This window comes from Lathamus discolor, chromosome 2 (assembly GCF_037157495.1).
Source record: "Lathamus discolor isolate bLatDis1 chromosome 2, bLatDis1.hap1, whole genome shotgun sequence".
Lineage (NCBI taxonomy): Eukaryota > Metazoa > Chordata > Aves > Psittaciformes > Psittacidae > Lathamus > Lathamus discolor.
The window spans coordinates 2,800,852-2,818,284 of NC_088885.1; the positions used below are offsets into that span (position 1 = coordinate 2,800,852).

General features: G+C 40.7%; 1 protein-coding gene and 1 long non-coding RNA gene across 2 annotated transcripts in view; one reads left to right on the forward strand and one right to left on the reverse strand.

The window, feature by feature from the left end:
* SUSD5 (sushi domain containing 5) overlaps nucleotides 1–11,000 on the forward strand; it is a 36,700-nt gene extending 25,700 nt beyond the window's left edge. The window contains exons 4-5 of the mRNA XM_065665428.1: nucleotides 199–387; nucleotides 9,480–11,000. Of these exons, the coding sequence (XP_065521500.1) occupies nucleotides 199–387; nucleotides 9,480–10,762 (1,472 nt within the window). The 3' untranslated portion in view covers nucleotides 10,763–11,000. The remainder of the gene's footprint in view (nucleotides 1–198; nucleotides 388–9,479) is intronic.
* Nucleotides 1,071–6,282, reverse strand: LOC136009087 (uncharacterized). The gene is made up of 3 exons (XR_010610319.1): nucleotides 6,183–6,282; nucleotides 4,104–4,218; nucleotides 1,071–1,221 (listed from the first exon to the last, which is right to left on the reverse strand). It is a non-coding gene; the product is annotated as an uncharacterized LOC136009087 (long non-coding RNA).
* Nucleotides 11,001–17,433: the final 6,433 nt, after the last annotated feature.

Sequence of the window (17,433 nt, forward strand, 5' to 3'; positions counted from 1 at the left end):
CTATAGCCTAATATATACCTACACAATTACAGCTGGAAACAGTATGAAGGGGGATAAGGGCATGAATCAGATGAGATGTATGAGTTCCATGGACATGTGTAAGTTTGTCCTTGGTGTAACTCTTTCAGCACCGCTGTTAGCACTGCATTTAAAGACTTTTGCAAGGTCTCTGCAATCTCATTTCTTTTTACCTTCCAGACAAGCCCTGCGGGGACCCACCATCCTTCCCCCACACCATCCTGCATGGCCACACTGGCTTTGAAATGGGGGACGAGCTGCTGTATGTTTGCGCCCAGGGGTACATCATGGGCAACAAGGAGACGGCATTCACGCTGCTCTGCAATAGCTGCGGGGAGTGGTACGGGCAGGTTCAGGCCTGTGTCAAAGGTAAGCTCACCCAGCACATGGAGCATCCCTCCAGGAGGTCACAGCCTCCCATCGGCCCAACAGAGATGGTTTCAGGCATACAGGTGTGCCTCTCCTGGGTGCATGACGCCCCAGTGAATCTCTTGGTGACTGCAGCATCAATGTCTTAGCTGGCTCAACAGGGATTTTCCAGCCCTGCTGGCAGACCTCTCTAGTAAGAGAGAATAATGTAGTCATACTCACAATGTGCATAAAGTTCTTTTTTCTGGGTAGCAGGAGCCACTGAGAGTAAAAAAAAAATCAGAATTTTTATGCCATATTTATTTTATCTGCATCTGCTAACCCCATTTCAGGGATTCACTGAGTCTTATTCCAGCATTAGCATTCAGCTCCTGCCTTCCAGTGCACCATCTGCCTTCTTTTCTTCCCCAGCGCCCTTTTTCTTTAGTACTGAACATAACTTTTCATTACTAGAAAATATCCTTTGGGAAGTTCCTTCACCTGTGTATTTAATATCAGAATCAGCCCCTTTCTGGAGATCAGTTGTTTATAACCTTGAGTGTGCTCATTCTACTACTGGGTGAGGTTTATAACTTTTCTATGTACTTACTTAGTTTACTCAAGGTAAGGGTAATGTACTGATGGTACAAGAAATGCCAGAAGTATTTTCTTCAGAGCAGTTCAAAAGCTGCTGCCTGGCAGCATCAGAGAGCCAAAGACATTGCTTACCAGATAGAGTGCACAATGCAGGTTTTGTCTGTCTTCTGCTATGTTTATTTTCACATGAAGCCACAGAGTTGCTACAGAGCAGGCTGCTGAAATGAAACTGTGGTATTTGCTCTCACCTTTGGGAACCTAGAGCAAGAACAGAGAAAAGTCAGTGTCTTTTTGCAGGCATGCACATAATAAACGTTTTTCCTTACCACAGACATGCTGTCCATGATTTTAGCACCCAGTTACCACCCATACATCTTTATGCGATGGTACACGCTGAGGCCCATGAGATAGCATCCTCCTTACAGAAAAGACAAGATGCCACGATAGTACTGTGGCCCCATAAAGACAGGGGTCAATACTTCTTCAAGGGCACAGCAGACCCATACGCAACTCCCGTTGCTTCTTTATATTTTCTAGGTTGAGTTGAACTGGCCATCCTTTAGGTGTTGTTGAATTTTTATTTGGGATGCAAAATGGGTAATACAATAGCTGCCCATCTTCTAAGCCCCAGGCTTTTTCCTCTGGCTTGTAAGAAGCTAGTTTGGCTGATGTGAGCTTTTATTAGCCCTTTCATCCTAGTTGCTTTAGTATTTTTGAGCTTCTGGCCTTACACATACGGTAAATACCACTTCCTTTTGGAAGGTCAGGAAAATTAGAGATCTGTGTAAGTTAAGAGAGCTGCCTGTGCTACAGAAGTCTGTGACAGTGGCAGAAGCACTTGGGTTAGAGCTAAGCAGCTAGATGGAAAAGTTAAAAATAAAGAGAAACCAAGTACTCTCCTTTAATTTGCCCCAATAGAAAGGCAAATTTGTATCTTGTACTATGCTTGCAGGAGTTTTGTCTGCAAACACAACAGCAGCTGCCCAGATATTTACTCCTGTTAAATGGAATGAAAGTGGATTTTCTTACCAAATAACTTGACTGAAGAAATGAGGCTTTGACTAAAAAAACCCCAAACAAGAACATAATGTAAAAGCTATAGGAAGCCATAATAGTGACATTTCCTTGATTTAAACCTTCAAGAAAATCCACTTTTATGTTGCTTCAATTGTGCAATGATCTGAACTTTCCCTTTGTTTAAACATAAGCTAAATAGTACCATGAGTTCAGACATGGATGCAATCTGAATTCTGCTTTCTCATTCTCTTTCTCATGTTACCCTGCTCTATGCATAAAGCTCACACTCTTTCCAATATTCAAGAACAGTCATCAGAGCATGTTATGGTGGGTTTTTTTTCCAGAGATATATCACACCTTTAAGATGATATTTCTGGCAAAGCAGCTTAATCTTCAGCAAAGGAATGGGCAGCTGTCGGGTAGCTGAGCTATCTATATGGGCTCGAGTTAGCATATCTATTTCAGAACCTATGTATTCCATAATGCCCAGGGGCTTACAAGGAGTTATTTTTACCCATGAATATATACCAGCAGGCAATGCATAATCATGAGAAAAGGTCAAACTTGTTCTTAGTAGAAACGGGTCATGTTTGTGTACCACGGAACCAGATATTCAAACCCATCAAAATGGTATAGAGATATGAAATAAAAACAAATAAATTCCAACATCTTTCTGAACTATTTCATCTTCCAGAACTGTTCTTACAAACAGCAGTTCAGATGATTAAGTGAAATACTGCAGGGAGTGAAGGAGGAGCATGGAGGGAGAGAAGGAAAAGAGTATCTACATCTGATAACCCAGTGGGTCTGAATCTCCTATAATCTGCACCAAACTGGTACTTCTTTTTCCTTCGCTGAGGTTAGTGAAAATGCTGACTTTATCACACATAGAAATAAAACTGTACAAGACCAAAATAAGGAAGGGAAAGAATCAGGCTATTTAAGTTGTGTGTGTTTCACTGTTTTCCCTGGATAAATAGTCTATTTCCCCTGTTTTGCCTGAGCCTTTCACACAGCCGCAGGGGAGAGGATAATATTTTTAGAAGAAATAGGGAAATGTGGCTGTAAAATCACAAACATCAACACTGGAACTTGGGAGCAGATGTAATATTGTGGATTATGTATTTTCTTTCTGGATTATTTAAATGTAGACTTCATGCTGAGGGGCTTCCTTTGGTTAATGTTTCTCAAACACTTTGAAGATAAGATGTGGGATAGAAAACACAATACGTGTGCATTTACTAATTAGCTATTCGAGCTTCCTGATCACAATTCTTTAAGAAAGGTTTTACAGAAGACTGACATGTGTGATACTAGGTTTCATTACTTTTAAAAAGGTAAGAATTCAGTGAAAAGAACAAAAAAGGGAGTTTAATTAAAAGAAACCTGACTTACGGTTAACAGTTATTTCAGGGTCACAGGAGAAAGCAGAATTACTACTGAAGTACTCCAGAAGTCAGCACACATGCTGCTTTTTAAGTGCTTTAAGGCAAAAGAGTAACTTCCCTATTATGATGGGTAATGACAGGACAATTTATATCCCTGTTGGCAGGATGGGCCATTTCTGTCCTAACTGGCTGACATCAGAAGGAAAATGGTGGCAAAGCCACTTCAATGAACATTTAAGTACTATGTTTAGAGGCTTGTAAGGTGATACAGATCCCTCCTTCTGCATCTGCACCAGGTGAGCAATTGGAAATGTGAAGTGCTCCCAATGCTCTCATGCCAACACAACTGGACCGGGGTAGAAAACCCCTGCCATAGGATTAAAAGAACAAGTCCTGTTCCTACATCTTGCACTGTCTCTGAGATGAGGCAAGTCACTGTACTGCTCTCTGCTACTTATTCCACCTCATCCATGAAAGAGTGACAATGTTTATCCAGCTTCATAAAGCTGTCTGAGATTTGCGGATGTTAGAGATGTGTATCACTGTACTACTTGGTAAGTGCCACATTATAATGCCCAGCTGTCCAAGCAGCATATCAGACTAAACAGCAATAATTGGGCTTTTCTCTTATTTGTGTAAAAGCATTAAGCCTGCACTACATTCCCAGTTGCTCACCCGGAGCAAATACAGAGTCAAAGAACTATCATCACAGCAGTGTCTAATTATAGCACTTACATGTTCTTTGAAGTAGCTTCCTGATCATATTTCCTCTCTGTTTTGGTCCAGTTAGAAGAGATACAGTCCATTCTGGCACTCAGGATGTAAGTGTACAATGATACAGTTGGTAAATCTGTAAATTAAATGAAAACATATATTATGCAGCAATACACATATAATCCAAAATATGTGGCAAAACCTGGCTGTGGGCATAACTGAACAAAATCATTTCAGGATTATATTAAGTGGATTCTGGATACAGTAAAGTATGTAAGAAATGAAGAAAACAGTACATTACAAATGGCTTTACTGTGCATTGCACACACCAGGCAATGGATGGTAATTTTTAATCAAGATGCTTTTTAAGGAAAAAAGTGGTTCTGTACAGTTAGTCTTTCCTGCAGTTTCTGGTCATGAAAAGACGCTGTGTTCTAGCTGAAAACACAGGGATATTCAACCCAACAAAGCAACCTTAAGCAGAGAACAGGGAAATAGACGGGTTTTGCAGTTTATTTTCTGTGGAAAGAACACATTTGTTTCACAAAATACATTCTGAAGATGGGCACTGTAATAACGTCTGAAAGCAGATGTAGACATGCCATGCTGCGGCTGTCCTGCAGGCACAGAGACCAAAGTGACCATTGCTAAACGGCATCCATGTTTTGTGTTTGTCTTTCCAAAATGAATGATAGGTTCAGTATCAGAAGCATTAATATGAACATTTCAGTAGGAGAGGCAGGGCTGTATTGCATTAGGCTGCGTCCTTCAGAGTTTGCTTCTTCAAAGAGAAGGTAGATTAGGTGGCTGGGAAATCATGTCATTGCTCTAAAACTGCCTAAGAGGAATGTCTCATATTTCTCCTTCTCCCTTGGCTGCTTTGGGTTTTTCCAGCTATAAGCTTGTGGCAGGAGAGGTCGTATCTGCTGCACACCTAAAGAATCTCTCCCGTGTCAACACTTGGATAATTGTCTAGTGTGTTCAGAGCTGGTCTGACTTCCACACTGAGCACCAGACTTCTGATTTCAGTGTGAGAAGGCTTCGGCTGACTTTGACCACCTCTGAAAGCTTCGTCTGCAGCTCCCAGTCTTTTTGCCTGGTTCAACTATTCTCATTACTTCAGATGCTGCTTTCTGAGTCCTCAGGAATAGCGTCGATTCACATTCATGTGCTCTGTAAGCATGACCAGCCAGCACCACTTAGTTCTTTTCCTTCTATTTTTTTAATGGGCAGAGTAAAGCAAAATGTCTCTGGCTTCCCATCTTATTTGGGGCTGTTTTGTTTTCGTCTGGGAGTGCAAAGGAAAAGTTGTGACAGACAAATAAAATCAGAACAAAATATGCCCGTGACTTGTCAAAACAATTGTTATGACAAACTTTGGTTCTCTTTTCAGGTCTGTCACTGAGTGGTTGTATTAGATTAATGGAAGGTATTGATCAGGCATGAACCGATTCTGCCAAATGGAATTACTTTTAAAAATGATGATGGGTTATTTATTTACATTAGCAGGCTTTCTGCTACAATAAAAAGTCATCCTTCTTGCAGCTGTTGCAAAACACTAAAGGCAAAACAATTTCTGTCTAGCATACTCTGGCTGGTTTGAGAGAAGTGTGATCCAAGTCAAATGGATAATTCTTCAAGATGCTCTAGTTTACAACTCTGATCTTTGGCAAATTGGTCTACATGCTCTTTTCCTTCCTACCCTTTCAGACACATGTCCTCTTGTTAATGTTCACTGTAACTACTTTGAGATTCTCAGAATAAAGCTGGGTTTATACAGTAGAAATGTTTATGATGATGGTCTACATAGAATCGAGTTTCAATTTCCTGTACTCCAAAAATACATCCCCAAAATATGCAGTGCACTTTATGGTTGTCCAAAATAGCAACACTCAAAATACAGCTGGGATGCCAATATGCTATCTAGAAGAAAAATTAAACTGATCCTAGAGTGTGGAAAACCAGACTCGTTCTTTGGTTTTGCCTGTGTCTATGTTTGGTCACTGTTTTCACATTAGGATCAAAAGTTGAAGGAGATGAACACTCTTTAAGGACTGGATGCTTCCCAGAAAAGACAAGGCTAAATGGAAGGGATTTTACCTTTTAATTGAGTTTCACATCTTTGGTAGCGTGCCATTTCAGCTTCTGTTGCTGTAAAATGTTCATTTCAGCCTCAGTAATCCCTCAGACAGTGAATCAAAACTCCCTGATCCTTGAGTCTGCCAGAGGAGGGTAGGGGTAAGATGTAACGACGACCAAATATAGGAAGATTTTGGTCTTGGGCTAATTCATTTCAGTGCTGGCTCTTCTAAAAACAGACCTGCCTGGATAGGAAAGAAGATGCAACCACTTTTAAACCAGTTGCTAGCAGCTTTAAAAACTGTATAAATACAAATATAGATTACAACTATGTGGATAAGAGGTGGAGCTGAATCTAGTCTGGTTGTGGCTCTTCAGCACTGAGGCTGAAATTCAGCAAGCTGTAAAGCTCAGGTAAGTGCTGAGGAGATGAGCAAAAAGAAGTGCAAAAGTTGTGCAATCTGTTCTGGAAAATCAAGCTCATGGCTGACTCCAAAAATTGTCATGGTAACACAAAATGACTAAATACCAAGTCCAGGCCCCATTTGAAGGTCTGAGGCCCAGAAGAAAGAATAGAGTATTATTCCTGTGTAAGTCAATTCAGGATCATATAAATCAAAGCTTCAGACTCAGGGGGTCTGTATTTCCTTTGATGGTTAGAAAGCTCAATAGTTGCTTTCATTCTGCCATCCCATACACAAACATTAGTTATGTTGATAGTCGTTGCTATAAACTATACAAATACAGGAGATTGCATATGAAAATACATTGTAGCAGCTTTACAACTTGGGCCACAACCTGATTGTCAGAAGGAACAAGACTCCCTTATGCAGTGACAAGCAGTACATAATGAGCTCCAATCTCAGGCTCTCTTTAGACTACAATGGGCTTTTTCTTTTCTCAGCTGAACAGTAAGAAAGCACCAATTCATTTCTATACATGCAGGATCAGGCCCAAAGACAGCAGGTTTGATGGAGACATGATTGATGGTTCAGCAAACACTTAATATGTTCTGATAAACTGAGGACTTGTGTTTTTCTAGAAGCACATTCTCTTTCCTGACGTGCCTCCATAGGACTTTCATCTGAAGGGCTGAAAGCACATGGCAGGAGAAGCACTAAAGGGAACCATAAAAACCATATTACTACAGTTATTAAGCATTCACCAATGATCCATACTGGTAAATAAGATGAATACTAGCTGCCCATTCACACTGCTAACTAAAGAATACGTCTGGAGGAAACAACCCAAGCATATGAATGTAATTTTTGTTCACAGATGTGTGTGCACGCACTAAAACACCATAACGTAAAAATCTAGGTTTCATTCTCAGCTGGATTGTTGTAGCCTGAAAAGTAAATGAGTAGCAAAAATAGAGGTACAGGTGAAGACAGACATGTTTGATGATTCATCTCAGAAAAGGAAACAATGACCATCACAGCTGGTAAATAGTGAGTTCTCACATTATGATGTTCCAGTGCACATATATATCCTATGGGCTGCCCTGGGAGACACTGGACTTCAGTGAAGCAGGCATGCCAGATACCAACTTTTAGCAAAAGCCTGGCTGATAAGAGGACAAAATGGCTTGAAGCATCATTTCCATGCAAAGAGCATGCCAGGTAGAAAAATTCTTTAGTGAAAATGAGACGAGAGACAAAGTGAGACTAGCATTTGATGGCTGTTATAAGTGCTGCATAGTGATGGCCAGTGCCACACAGAGCTTCATAAATATGTTGCTAAAATGTTTTGGTATTCAGAAGGACCCTCCAGTCATTAATGAAAGCCTGAAATAATGTTGGAAAAGATTTTAGGATGAATTAGAAAAGTGAGAGTTCTACCAGGAAGGTTTCCCTTCTAAGAGATGGACTCCCCTGTCTGTTAAGTTGGTTTCGCACCAAATGAAGTTTTTTCCCTGCTTTGGAAAGAACAGAGAGGAGCCAGAGGATTACACAAGCAGATAAGGACAGGAGAACCAGGCAGGAGAGAAGTCTGCTGTTGGCACTGTTGTATCTTGCACAGGTTTCACCCTATACCCATGCTGTGAGATGAGAGGACCTACTGAGAACATCCCGTTCTCCAACATGATAGCTTTCACAGAGATATTAACTCACACATTTTGGTTTCCTCAGCGTAACTGCTTTGGTTTCTGGTAGACCCGGATGCTATTCCAAGAAAAATACCTTTTGCTAATACTCATTCTGTTCTGGCACCTGGCTTAAGCTGTTCTGGCAAAAAGTAAGCTGGTGCGAGCTGTATCACTAGTGAGTGGTTTTGGTCAGACTGGTTTGACAACGTTTCTAATCTTTCTTAAGAGTAGACCAAATGTGGCTCTGCCAGAAGTCTGGGAAGCAGTCTCCAAGGAGAATGTGACTCATTCGGAAATCGAGGTGGGCCCCAGATGAAAATGTGATTCAAAGTTGGTGGAGTGTAAAAAGGCAAAAAAAGATAAGGCTTTATGAATGCACTGATTTGTAATACAGCTTTGCCTATTAATTTCTTGTTTCCTGTGTCATGCCAGGTCTATTGCTTCACCATCTTCATGAAAGGTTAAGCGCTCTCTTAAAAAGAAAAATTCTCACCATGATTCATTTGTTTTATTTTCCACATCCTAAGGCGCTATTTTCTAGGGCTTGTAATGCCAGCATAAATCTCAGCAATTACATCAACCTTCTATGGAGTAAAACTTGTGTGAGCTGAAAATCAACCACCCTGTCTGGTTTGGAAAATTTTTCATTGAGCTAAGGTCTTTTAGAGGAGTGAAAGAAACATAATTTACAATGCATTATTTCATTCAAATTCAAACCTTCGGTTTCACACTCTGAGTTAAATCTATTTTGCTATGAGTGGGTAAGTCTGTTGAGGCATGGGGAGTGTTTCTAAATCAAACTTTGAGATTAAGCTGCCTCTCTGTTGCATTCAGGTTTTTTGGGGGTTTTGTCAGTTTGGTTTTGGGGCTTTCTTCTCCTCTTTCCTTTTTGGTAACATGAAGTTTCTTAAAATTGGAAGCTGAGAGTTGATTGCAGATGATGCTATCTTGATCCCTAGGTGTTAGGCTTTAAGTGCTGGAGTTTTCTATCCTTGCAGTCATGGGTGCATCTTCTTTCCTTCACATGAAGATAAGCAAAACTCAGTATCAGCTTTGGTGGTGGGGTCTTCCTTGGGCAGCTCTGAAGAGCTCACATGGAATGAAAATTACTGCCTAGAAATCACTCCTCATTGCACCTTTCTTCTTGGCTTCTTGTAACAAATCTGCCCCGTGCTCTTCTGGAGAAATTAAGTGTTGTCTTTTGTGTTGGATTTTTTTAATGCTTCTAGATGAAACCGAGGCACACATTGACTATGAAGATAACTTTCCTGATGACAGATCAATACCTGCTGTTGAGAATGAACATGTCAATGGCAAAGAGGAAATAGAACAGGAGCAAGAACAGCTTTCCTTCAGTAAAAGTTCAGAGGAAAGAAGAATTGGAAGTACCAAAGGTGTTACTCAGGACACAGACACTTCCGAAAAAGGAAGCAGGGCACCAACTGAATCCCCTGTGTCACTCCTAAGCCAAAAAAACTTGTTCTGGTTTTCATCAGAGGCTTTCAGTGAGCCTGAATCAGAGAAAGAGACAGATGATTCCACTAAAGCACAGCTTTCTGAAGGCGATAACCACATTGGAATGAAGGCACCCTATGATGAACCTGGTGCCAAAATGTTTTACGACAGTGAGGATTTCCCCATTGGACCCATTCTCACAACTAATGATACAAAGGCAGAGATAGATGCAGTTGCCATCACTGATGAATCATGGTTAGATGGCTATCCAGTAACGCAAGAAGTGGTAGAGGATGATGAAGAGGAAGGGGATAAAGTTGATGGCTCAATGGGAACTGAAGATGACGTTGTCCTTACAACTGACCAACCAAATCATGCTGAAGTAAGAAAATCAGGCAATGGCAGCCCAGCTCCAGAGGAAGGTTTAACAGAGATTGTGGCAGCAACAACAAAAGCAGATGATGAAGGGACCAAAGAGACACCAGTGCTACTTACATCAGTGAGTGGTCTGGAGAACTTAAGCACGAGCAGAGGTTATGACGATATTGCATGGGACCACCCAACTACATCTCTGGAAACTGTGACTCAGGAGCCTGGTACAACACTGGTGTTTGACATGACCAGCTTAAAAACATCCATGTCAGAAACCTCTGTGATGGTCAGCCCCTCTGATCACACTCCATATGCAGAACCAAAGGAAGCAACCACCTACCCTGCACAAATAGCAACCACTGCACCAGCTCCAGATATCATTACTGACACATCATCCCAGGAATTAGCTGAACAAGAAAATCTCACCCAGGGCCTTGGAGAAAAGCCTGTCCCCACTTCTGATCCGTGTGAGGAAGAGGATTGTCCCAGGTCCAGTAAAGGTGCTATCATAGCAGTAATTGTGATTCTTCTCTGTTTGTTACTGGTTGCAGCTGTACTGGCTGTATGGTTCTTCAAAAAACGGCAGCAGAAAAATTCTGTCTATAAACTCAATGGAAGGTGTCAACCCAGGCATCACTGCTACCACCACTACCACCACCAGCACATCGAAATGCAGAAAGTCTAACCAGGGGCCTTTGGGCAGAGATGCTCGAAACTGGAAGGAAAACATACCGATACTAGAAGGATCACACGACTCATGGATGCTAAAATCCAGCAGTGCAGAAAGCAGAAAATAAAGAATGCTAAAAGAACATAGAAGACAGAAAAGATTTCATCCTTTTGAAATCACAGTTTAACACATTCGACCTTTCAAGAGCTAAAGAATCTGTATGTTTTTATCACAGGAGTCTTCTGGAGGTATCAACAGGACACCATGTGCTTGGTAGTACATCTACAGTTTGTTCCGCTTTTACATTTTGCTCCTATTAATAATAAATTAATTGATTAATTTCTGTGTTACCTGGTTATAATGTAATGGCAGGGCTGGTCAGGCCTTCTTGGTCTAGTCTCAGTGGAAGAAGGAAAGAAAGAGGGAAGGAGGGGAGAAAGATGTTTTTGGAGCAACCATACATTTGGTGTTGTTCCTTTTTTAGAACCTGCCCAAGCTGGTCAGGATAAACCACCATAACAAATTATTACCTGATGTGTCTTAAAATGAAAAACCATTTGCTACCGTACTTTAATGGATAGTACTGCAATGATTACTAAGGTACTTTTCTTCAATGTTGTGAACTTAACAAGCCACAAGTGTTGGATCATCACGCTAGGTTTCTGGAAGGTGTTATTTTAGCCTTAGTGAAGAAGTACCATTCTTATACTAATCTTTTTATAGGAATCGTGATGTCTCCCTGGAACTCAGAGAATACAGTAATTGCCATTCTTCCTTGAGTATCAGCAGGAATTAGAGCACCTTTGATTCCAGGTGTTATAATGAATAGCCTCCTATTACAGAGCCAAACAGTGATGAAGCACTTTCCAGGGACACCCTATATAAAGTCAGCTGCTTTTCTGAACACAATACTGACTGACCAGGATACTGAATTCACAGCTGGGTGTACCTCTGGCAACTGAAGCCGTGCAGAATACTTCTGCCATGTGAACTCTGTGGAAGGACTGATTTTCTCCATTCTGCTCTTACATCAGCTGGAGGGGAGCCTGGGGTGGACACTGGCTGTGGGAGATGGGTACCCATTTTGAATGCTGCTTGTTGTGGTTTTAAAGATAAAGCAAACCTGGGAAAGAGAGAAATTGCATCCAGTTAATAAATGCAAACACTTGACTTTTAGACTGGGCATTGGTGTAAAAACACAGAGGCTTTTCCAACAGCATGTTCCATTTCCAAGAGTCCTGAAAATAAACAGTGCAAGAGAAGAGGATGTTTTCTAGAATCCCTTAACATAGTCCTGGTGAGTTTCATATGAAATGCTCTTCCTTACCTTTCTGAATGAACAGGAGAAAGACTGGCAACTGAATAACCTGCAGGTCAGAAATCAATTCATCTGCCACTCTATTGCACAGCCTTAGCCAAAATATGCCAGTAGTTCAACACACCAAAATACTGGAATAAGAAAAGGTGACTGGGGGAAGCTGACCTGTGCTGCCTTGAGTCAGAGTGGTAACCATCTTTTAACTCCATGGAAGGCAGACTTCATGAAGTGGAGTGTGGAATTGGGCCTGTCATACACACAGCCATCAATCTCAGTGCTGATAAGGAAAACAGAGCATTTTTAGATGATGGCCATATGGAGAATTTGACCTCAGAGTGGCAAGAGCCACAGTAAATAAAGGACAGAAACTGTACAAATCTGTAAATATTGTGTTCTCTGCCATACGCACGACTTTATGCTTTTAATGCATTCTAGACTATGAAATAACCTAGGATTTCTGTTGTAAACTATTTTTTATGCAGTAACATTTAAATAAATCCAAAAAACCAATGGATTTCACACTATGCAACTTTATAAAGACTAACTCAACTAAAACATACCACCTATAATCTTATGGGAACATGCTGAAAAATAAACGTGGGGACGGCCATCACAAATACTGTTTAATTGAAAGATACAAGTATGTGTTACAGCTCTGTGTAGCATCATTCAAAATGAGAAGTCAATACTCTTTGGCTCAAGAACTGAACATGTGAAAATGAGGCTCAAAATAGAATTAAACCCACAAATTGTACAGGGACCTTATTTGAGGCTTAAAAATAATTGTTATTCATGAACCAGAAGAAAATGTACATTAATATAATGCTTTGGAGGTATTTAAATAAAGATCAAGGTTCAAAAAAGGGAAAGTAAGCATTTGTGTATGTTCTCGTGACAATCATCCAGTTTGCCTACATGTTTATGAAGGAAAGACAGGTCTGTCATTTGGATAACTCTTATAGGACACAGTTTAAGACATAGCTGAAAAGTGTTTCGCTTAGGCTGCCAGGCTGGTTCTGCTTCAGAATACCATCTACCCCCTTTTGCAGCAGCATCTGTTTGTACTCATGGTTTTCATTTTACCAGAATGATTCAGGAGTTTGGGGAAACTAATTAAACAGATGGGGGTAAACAGCCCACGAATGATACATTTGACTTACATCTCCTTTTGTGTGTGAAACTTGGCTGATCAAGGACAGTAGGGATGGTGAATGGTATAGTATAGTAAAATCTGAAGATGATAAGGTCAAAATACAGTAGGGGATGAGTCATTTATTACAGGGAATGAAGAGCTGAAAGTGCCAGCTATGGGCTGAAATTAGGAAAAGTAAAAGGGAAAATACTGGGAGTGATTTTGTGATGGTGACATCTGTTCATTAGGACATTGATCTCCTGCTCTGTGATAGAGGTCATATATCATCCTCTTCCAGGAAAGCCACATATTACAAGAGGCTGGCTACAATGAGCTCACTGGTGTTAAGACTGACATATGATCTCTCTTTCTCTTCCTTTCCCGTATTAGCAACTACCTATTAAATAAGACCCCATTTCATACAGATCACGCACTGTTCGTTGTGTCTGGGCAGAGCCTTGCACAGATTTGTTGTTGGGCAGGCTGAGAATTCACTGTGAGTTGTAAAGCTGAAGCTACTTGCAGTGTTTGGGGGTTCAAGCCCTTGCAGCCAATAGGTGTGCGCTCCCCTTCTTACAGAAACTCTGGGATCATGGATTTTAGGTATTCAGTAAATTCTTGGGCCGGAACACCCCCAGCTTCTGTGCTTGTCCTTGCATTTGCCAGCCAGGTAACAATATAGGGTTTATTGTACTGTGCTGCCTTATTGCATACTTTACCTCAAAAGCTGTTAGGTTGGGGATCTGTTGCCATGGGCATTGAAGCCAGCATAGATTAATTTTTTTTCTTCAATGGAAAGAATTTACTTCTTTTATATCCAACAATTTGCAATGCAATGATACAACATAATACATCACTGTGAAAGATCAAAAAAAGGACTATTGGATAAATCACTTGCAACAAAATATGAACCGAGTTATAAGGCTACAGGGTTTATCACTACAGGGTTACCACTAGCTCAGGATAATGCTTAAATGTTTAATCCCTTAGAATAAATAAGATAGTAAGATTTCAGACAGTAAGAAGGAGGCAAAGGCAGAAACCCCCATTTTTTTTTCTTCAAAGCTAGTCGTCACATAAAGTTACACCTCCGACCCCCGTATTTCTACTTGAAAGCAAGCAAGTTCCATTCCTTTGCAAAAGAATTAATCAGGGGAAAAGTTACTTCATGCTGCTTAAAAGGCCTACCCATGATGCACACCAAAAGGAAGAAGAAGGTTAAAAACAAAGAAAACTCAACTTAGAAAGTTTTTCTACAGATAAGGCTCGCATTTATAAACTTACAACTTCAAAACTCTCTACAGAAGGTAGTTTCCATAGGTCATCAGTACTCTAAGGAGAGGGAAGAGGGGAGGGAGGAGGGATGGGTGTCTAAGCCACTGAATATTTCCTCGCCAAAAATAAATAAATAAAAAGGTATCTATTTAATATTTTTCCTAGGCACTGGAAAGGACTCAGGACACAAACCCCTGATTTGCTGGGGTGTGCAACCCGCCTTGCTATGGCTGTTTCTTACTTACCTTCTTTATTTCATATAGCTTAAACTCTCCACACTAGGTCATTCAGGTCTTGAGTCACCAGAAAAAAGAAGTCGCTGTTTAAAGCGTGGCAGACAACCAAAAGTTCAGACAGCTGCAATGAAGGATTAGTTGTGGCTTTTTCTCACTGCCTTGCTACAAACTGCATCACAGCTCTATGTTCAAACATTATTAAATGGGAATGTTTTCTCTGGCACTGACTACCTCTCCCCACAGTTTAAGTATTGAATTTTTTTAACTGAAGTAGCTTTGGTTTACAGCTCACATTAGAACTTAAAAACATATTTCCATAGTAGCAGGCATATGCAGGCAACTGTTTATTCTCAGTACCAGCCATAATAAACACTTGTACTTCTGTAATCCAACAAATCTTTGCCTAATCACAACTCCGTTTTCAGAGCTGTACAATTTGCATGCTATTTAAACCATTTTTCGTGAAGACTCTAGAAACAAAGATTACCTGAGTCTGCCTTCATTATCAATATAGACCAATAATTCACTGCAAAGATACACAGTGGGTATTACTGGCAACAGTCTATTGAGAAAAAGCATCATAAAGCAGGACATGCGATAGGATTTTCAGGGGACTAACTTGTCTCAAGGAGACCCACCTTTAATTCTACCTTGACTTACTCTGGCAAGTAGGAAGAAGTGGCACCCCTTGGTTGGACAGGCTTTCCAGGTGAACAGAGAACAGCATCCAAGTATGTTTTGAGCTTATATCCTAGCATTCCAAAGGAGTAAGGCTCTGGAAAATGGAGCAGTTTGAATTTGCTTTTTACTCATGTCTTGTTAACAGAAGTAGTGAAGGTCTGCTTGCAGATTTGCCACAATGAAAGGGCCCAGCAAGACATTCAAATTCCCACTGAATTTGCCAGAACTGATAATTCTAAAGATATTTGGGCTTCATAGCTGACTTCATTGGCTATTAGAATTGACAAGACACTGAAGTATGGAGCCTATATTGCTGTTTTATGGGAACAGAATTAAACTTTAGGGAGAAAAACCACCATCCTTCTTTTTTAATCAATATTTGTGTTTATGAGGATGAATTAGGCAAGAAGCTCGTAATATATGAAAAGTTACTATCAGTAAGAGCAGGTATTACTTTGAAAAAGACTATATGCTTGGCAGAGTCTGTCAGATACACTGATTTCCCACCCGTGAGCCTCTTCCCTTGCCCAAACTTTGGTTCTTGCATAAAAAAAGATTGTCCTGACAGACAGCAGTCAAGTTTTTCACATAACCAAATACCCAGCTCAGTGCACCAGCATTTCTGACTCAGTTTGATCGTCAGCTTTCCAGCAGTTCCCTATCACGCAGGACCCCATCCATCAAGAGGCCAAGCACTGGACTTGTATTGCGTGCAGGCCCTTGTGCTAGCCATCTGCCAGAGGATCAAAAGCCAACATCAGCTACCCAAAGAGCCAGCTTTGTTACTGGAAATGCGAGCAATTACTAAGAAAATTAACTGTATGGCTCTGTAACAAGCAATACTACTACCGAGATCAATATGAATTGGTCAGCCCAGGGTCAGCAGACACATGCCACCTATGCTGTGTTCAACTAAGTCACACGAACACAGTGGCTTCAACAAAATGACACTTCCCTGAGCATCAGCATCATATCGTAAACCTTATAAAAAAAAAAAAAAAAGGAGACAAAACCTAAACATCTCCTCAGGTTTTGCAGATGCTGCTAACATCTGAAGCAGGCAACTCACAACTGAGAGAATTTGGGGTGGCAGAAGAGAGGCAAGAGCTATGCTCCTGTAGCCTCCCAAGAAGAGCTGGCAGGATCAGAGAAGTGGAAGACACTGATTTATTGCAGTCACATGTAAATGTTGGCTTCTAACAATAGCAGCAGCAAAAGAAAAAACAGTTAAAAGAACCTGAGAATGCTGAAAAAAGCCACAATAAATACTGAGGAACTGGGAGAGGAGCTATTTCTCATTAGAAAAGAACAAGGGTTTGAGAACAACTTGTACTTATTAAGATTGAACTGGCTTGGGACCATATGTAGTGGAAATTAAAAAAGCCAGAAAAAATCCAGACACTTGAACGAAATGAAAAAGGGATCACGGTGCCATTTCAGGAGGCCACGAGAGTATAGGCTGCCTTCTCAGTTTAAGTGGAATGGTAAAGGACATCAGGCTTACCTAATGTAGGCTTAAGAAAAATAAATCACTGGCTAATGGACATCCTAGTCAATCATGAAATCCCCACCTGAACAGGCACAATGGCAGGGGATTTTAGCTGTAAGGTCAAGAGCTGAGGAAATGGCTGAACACGAAAACAGATCAGCTAAGGAAGCCTTAAAGACAGAACCACAAGCTTACCAGAAAATTGATAATACCCAAGAGACTTGCAATGGCTGAATAACTGTTTGATGAAGAGAAAAAAATAGGGTTCATAGGCACTAAACATATCCCCAGTGTAACTCACTGAAGTTAAATTAATCACAAAAGAGGTTGATTCTAGTGCTCAGTATTTTACTGGTGGAATGAAAATGTTACAGTATTTTACCATGTACTTTGTTCTTTAAAAATATCAGAGCAGTCTCCAATAATTAATGCTGGAGGGGGAAAGGGGGTTCTTTAACAGGAAAGAAGTAATTCTGGGTGGCAAACCTAAGAGATCCTGGAATTGATTTTCTGTTATCTCGTACCTTCTATAGTCTATGCCATTTGCTTCACCAA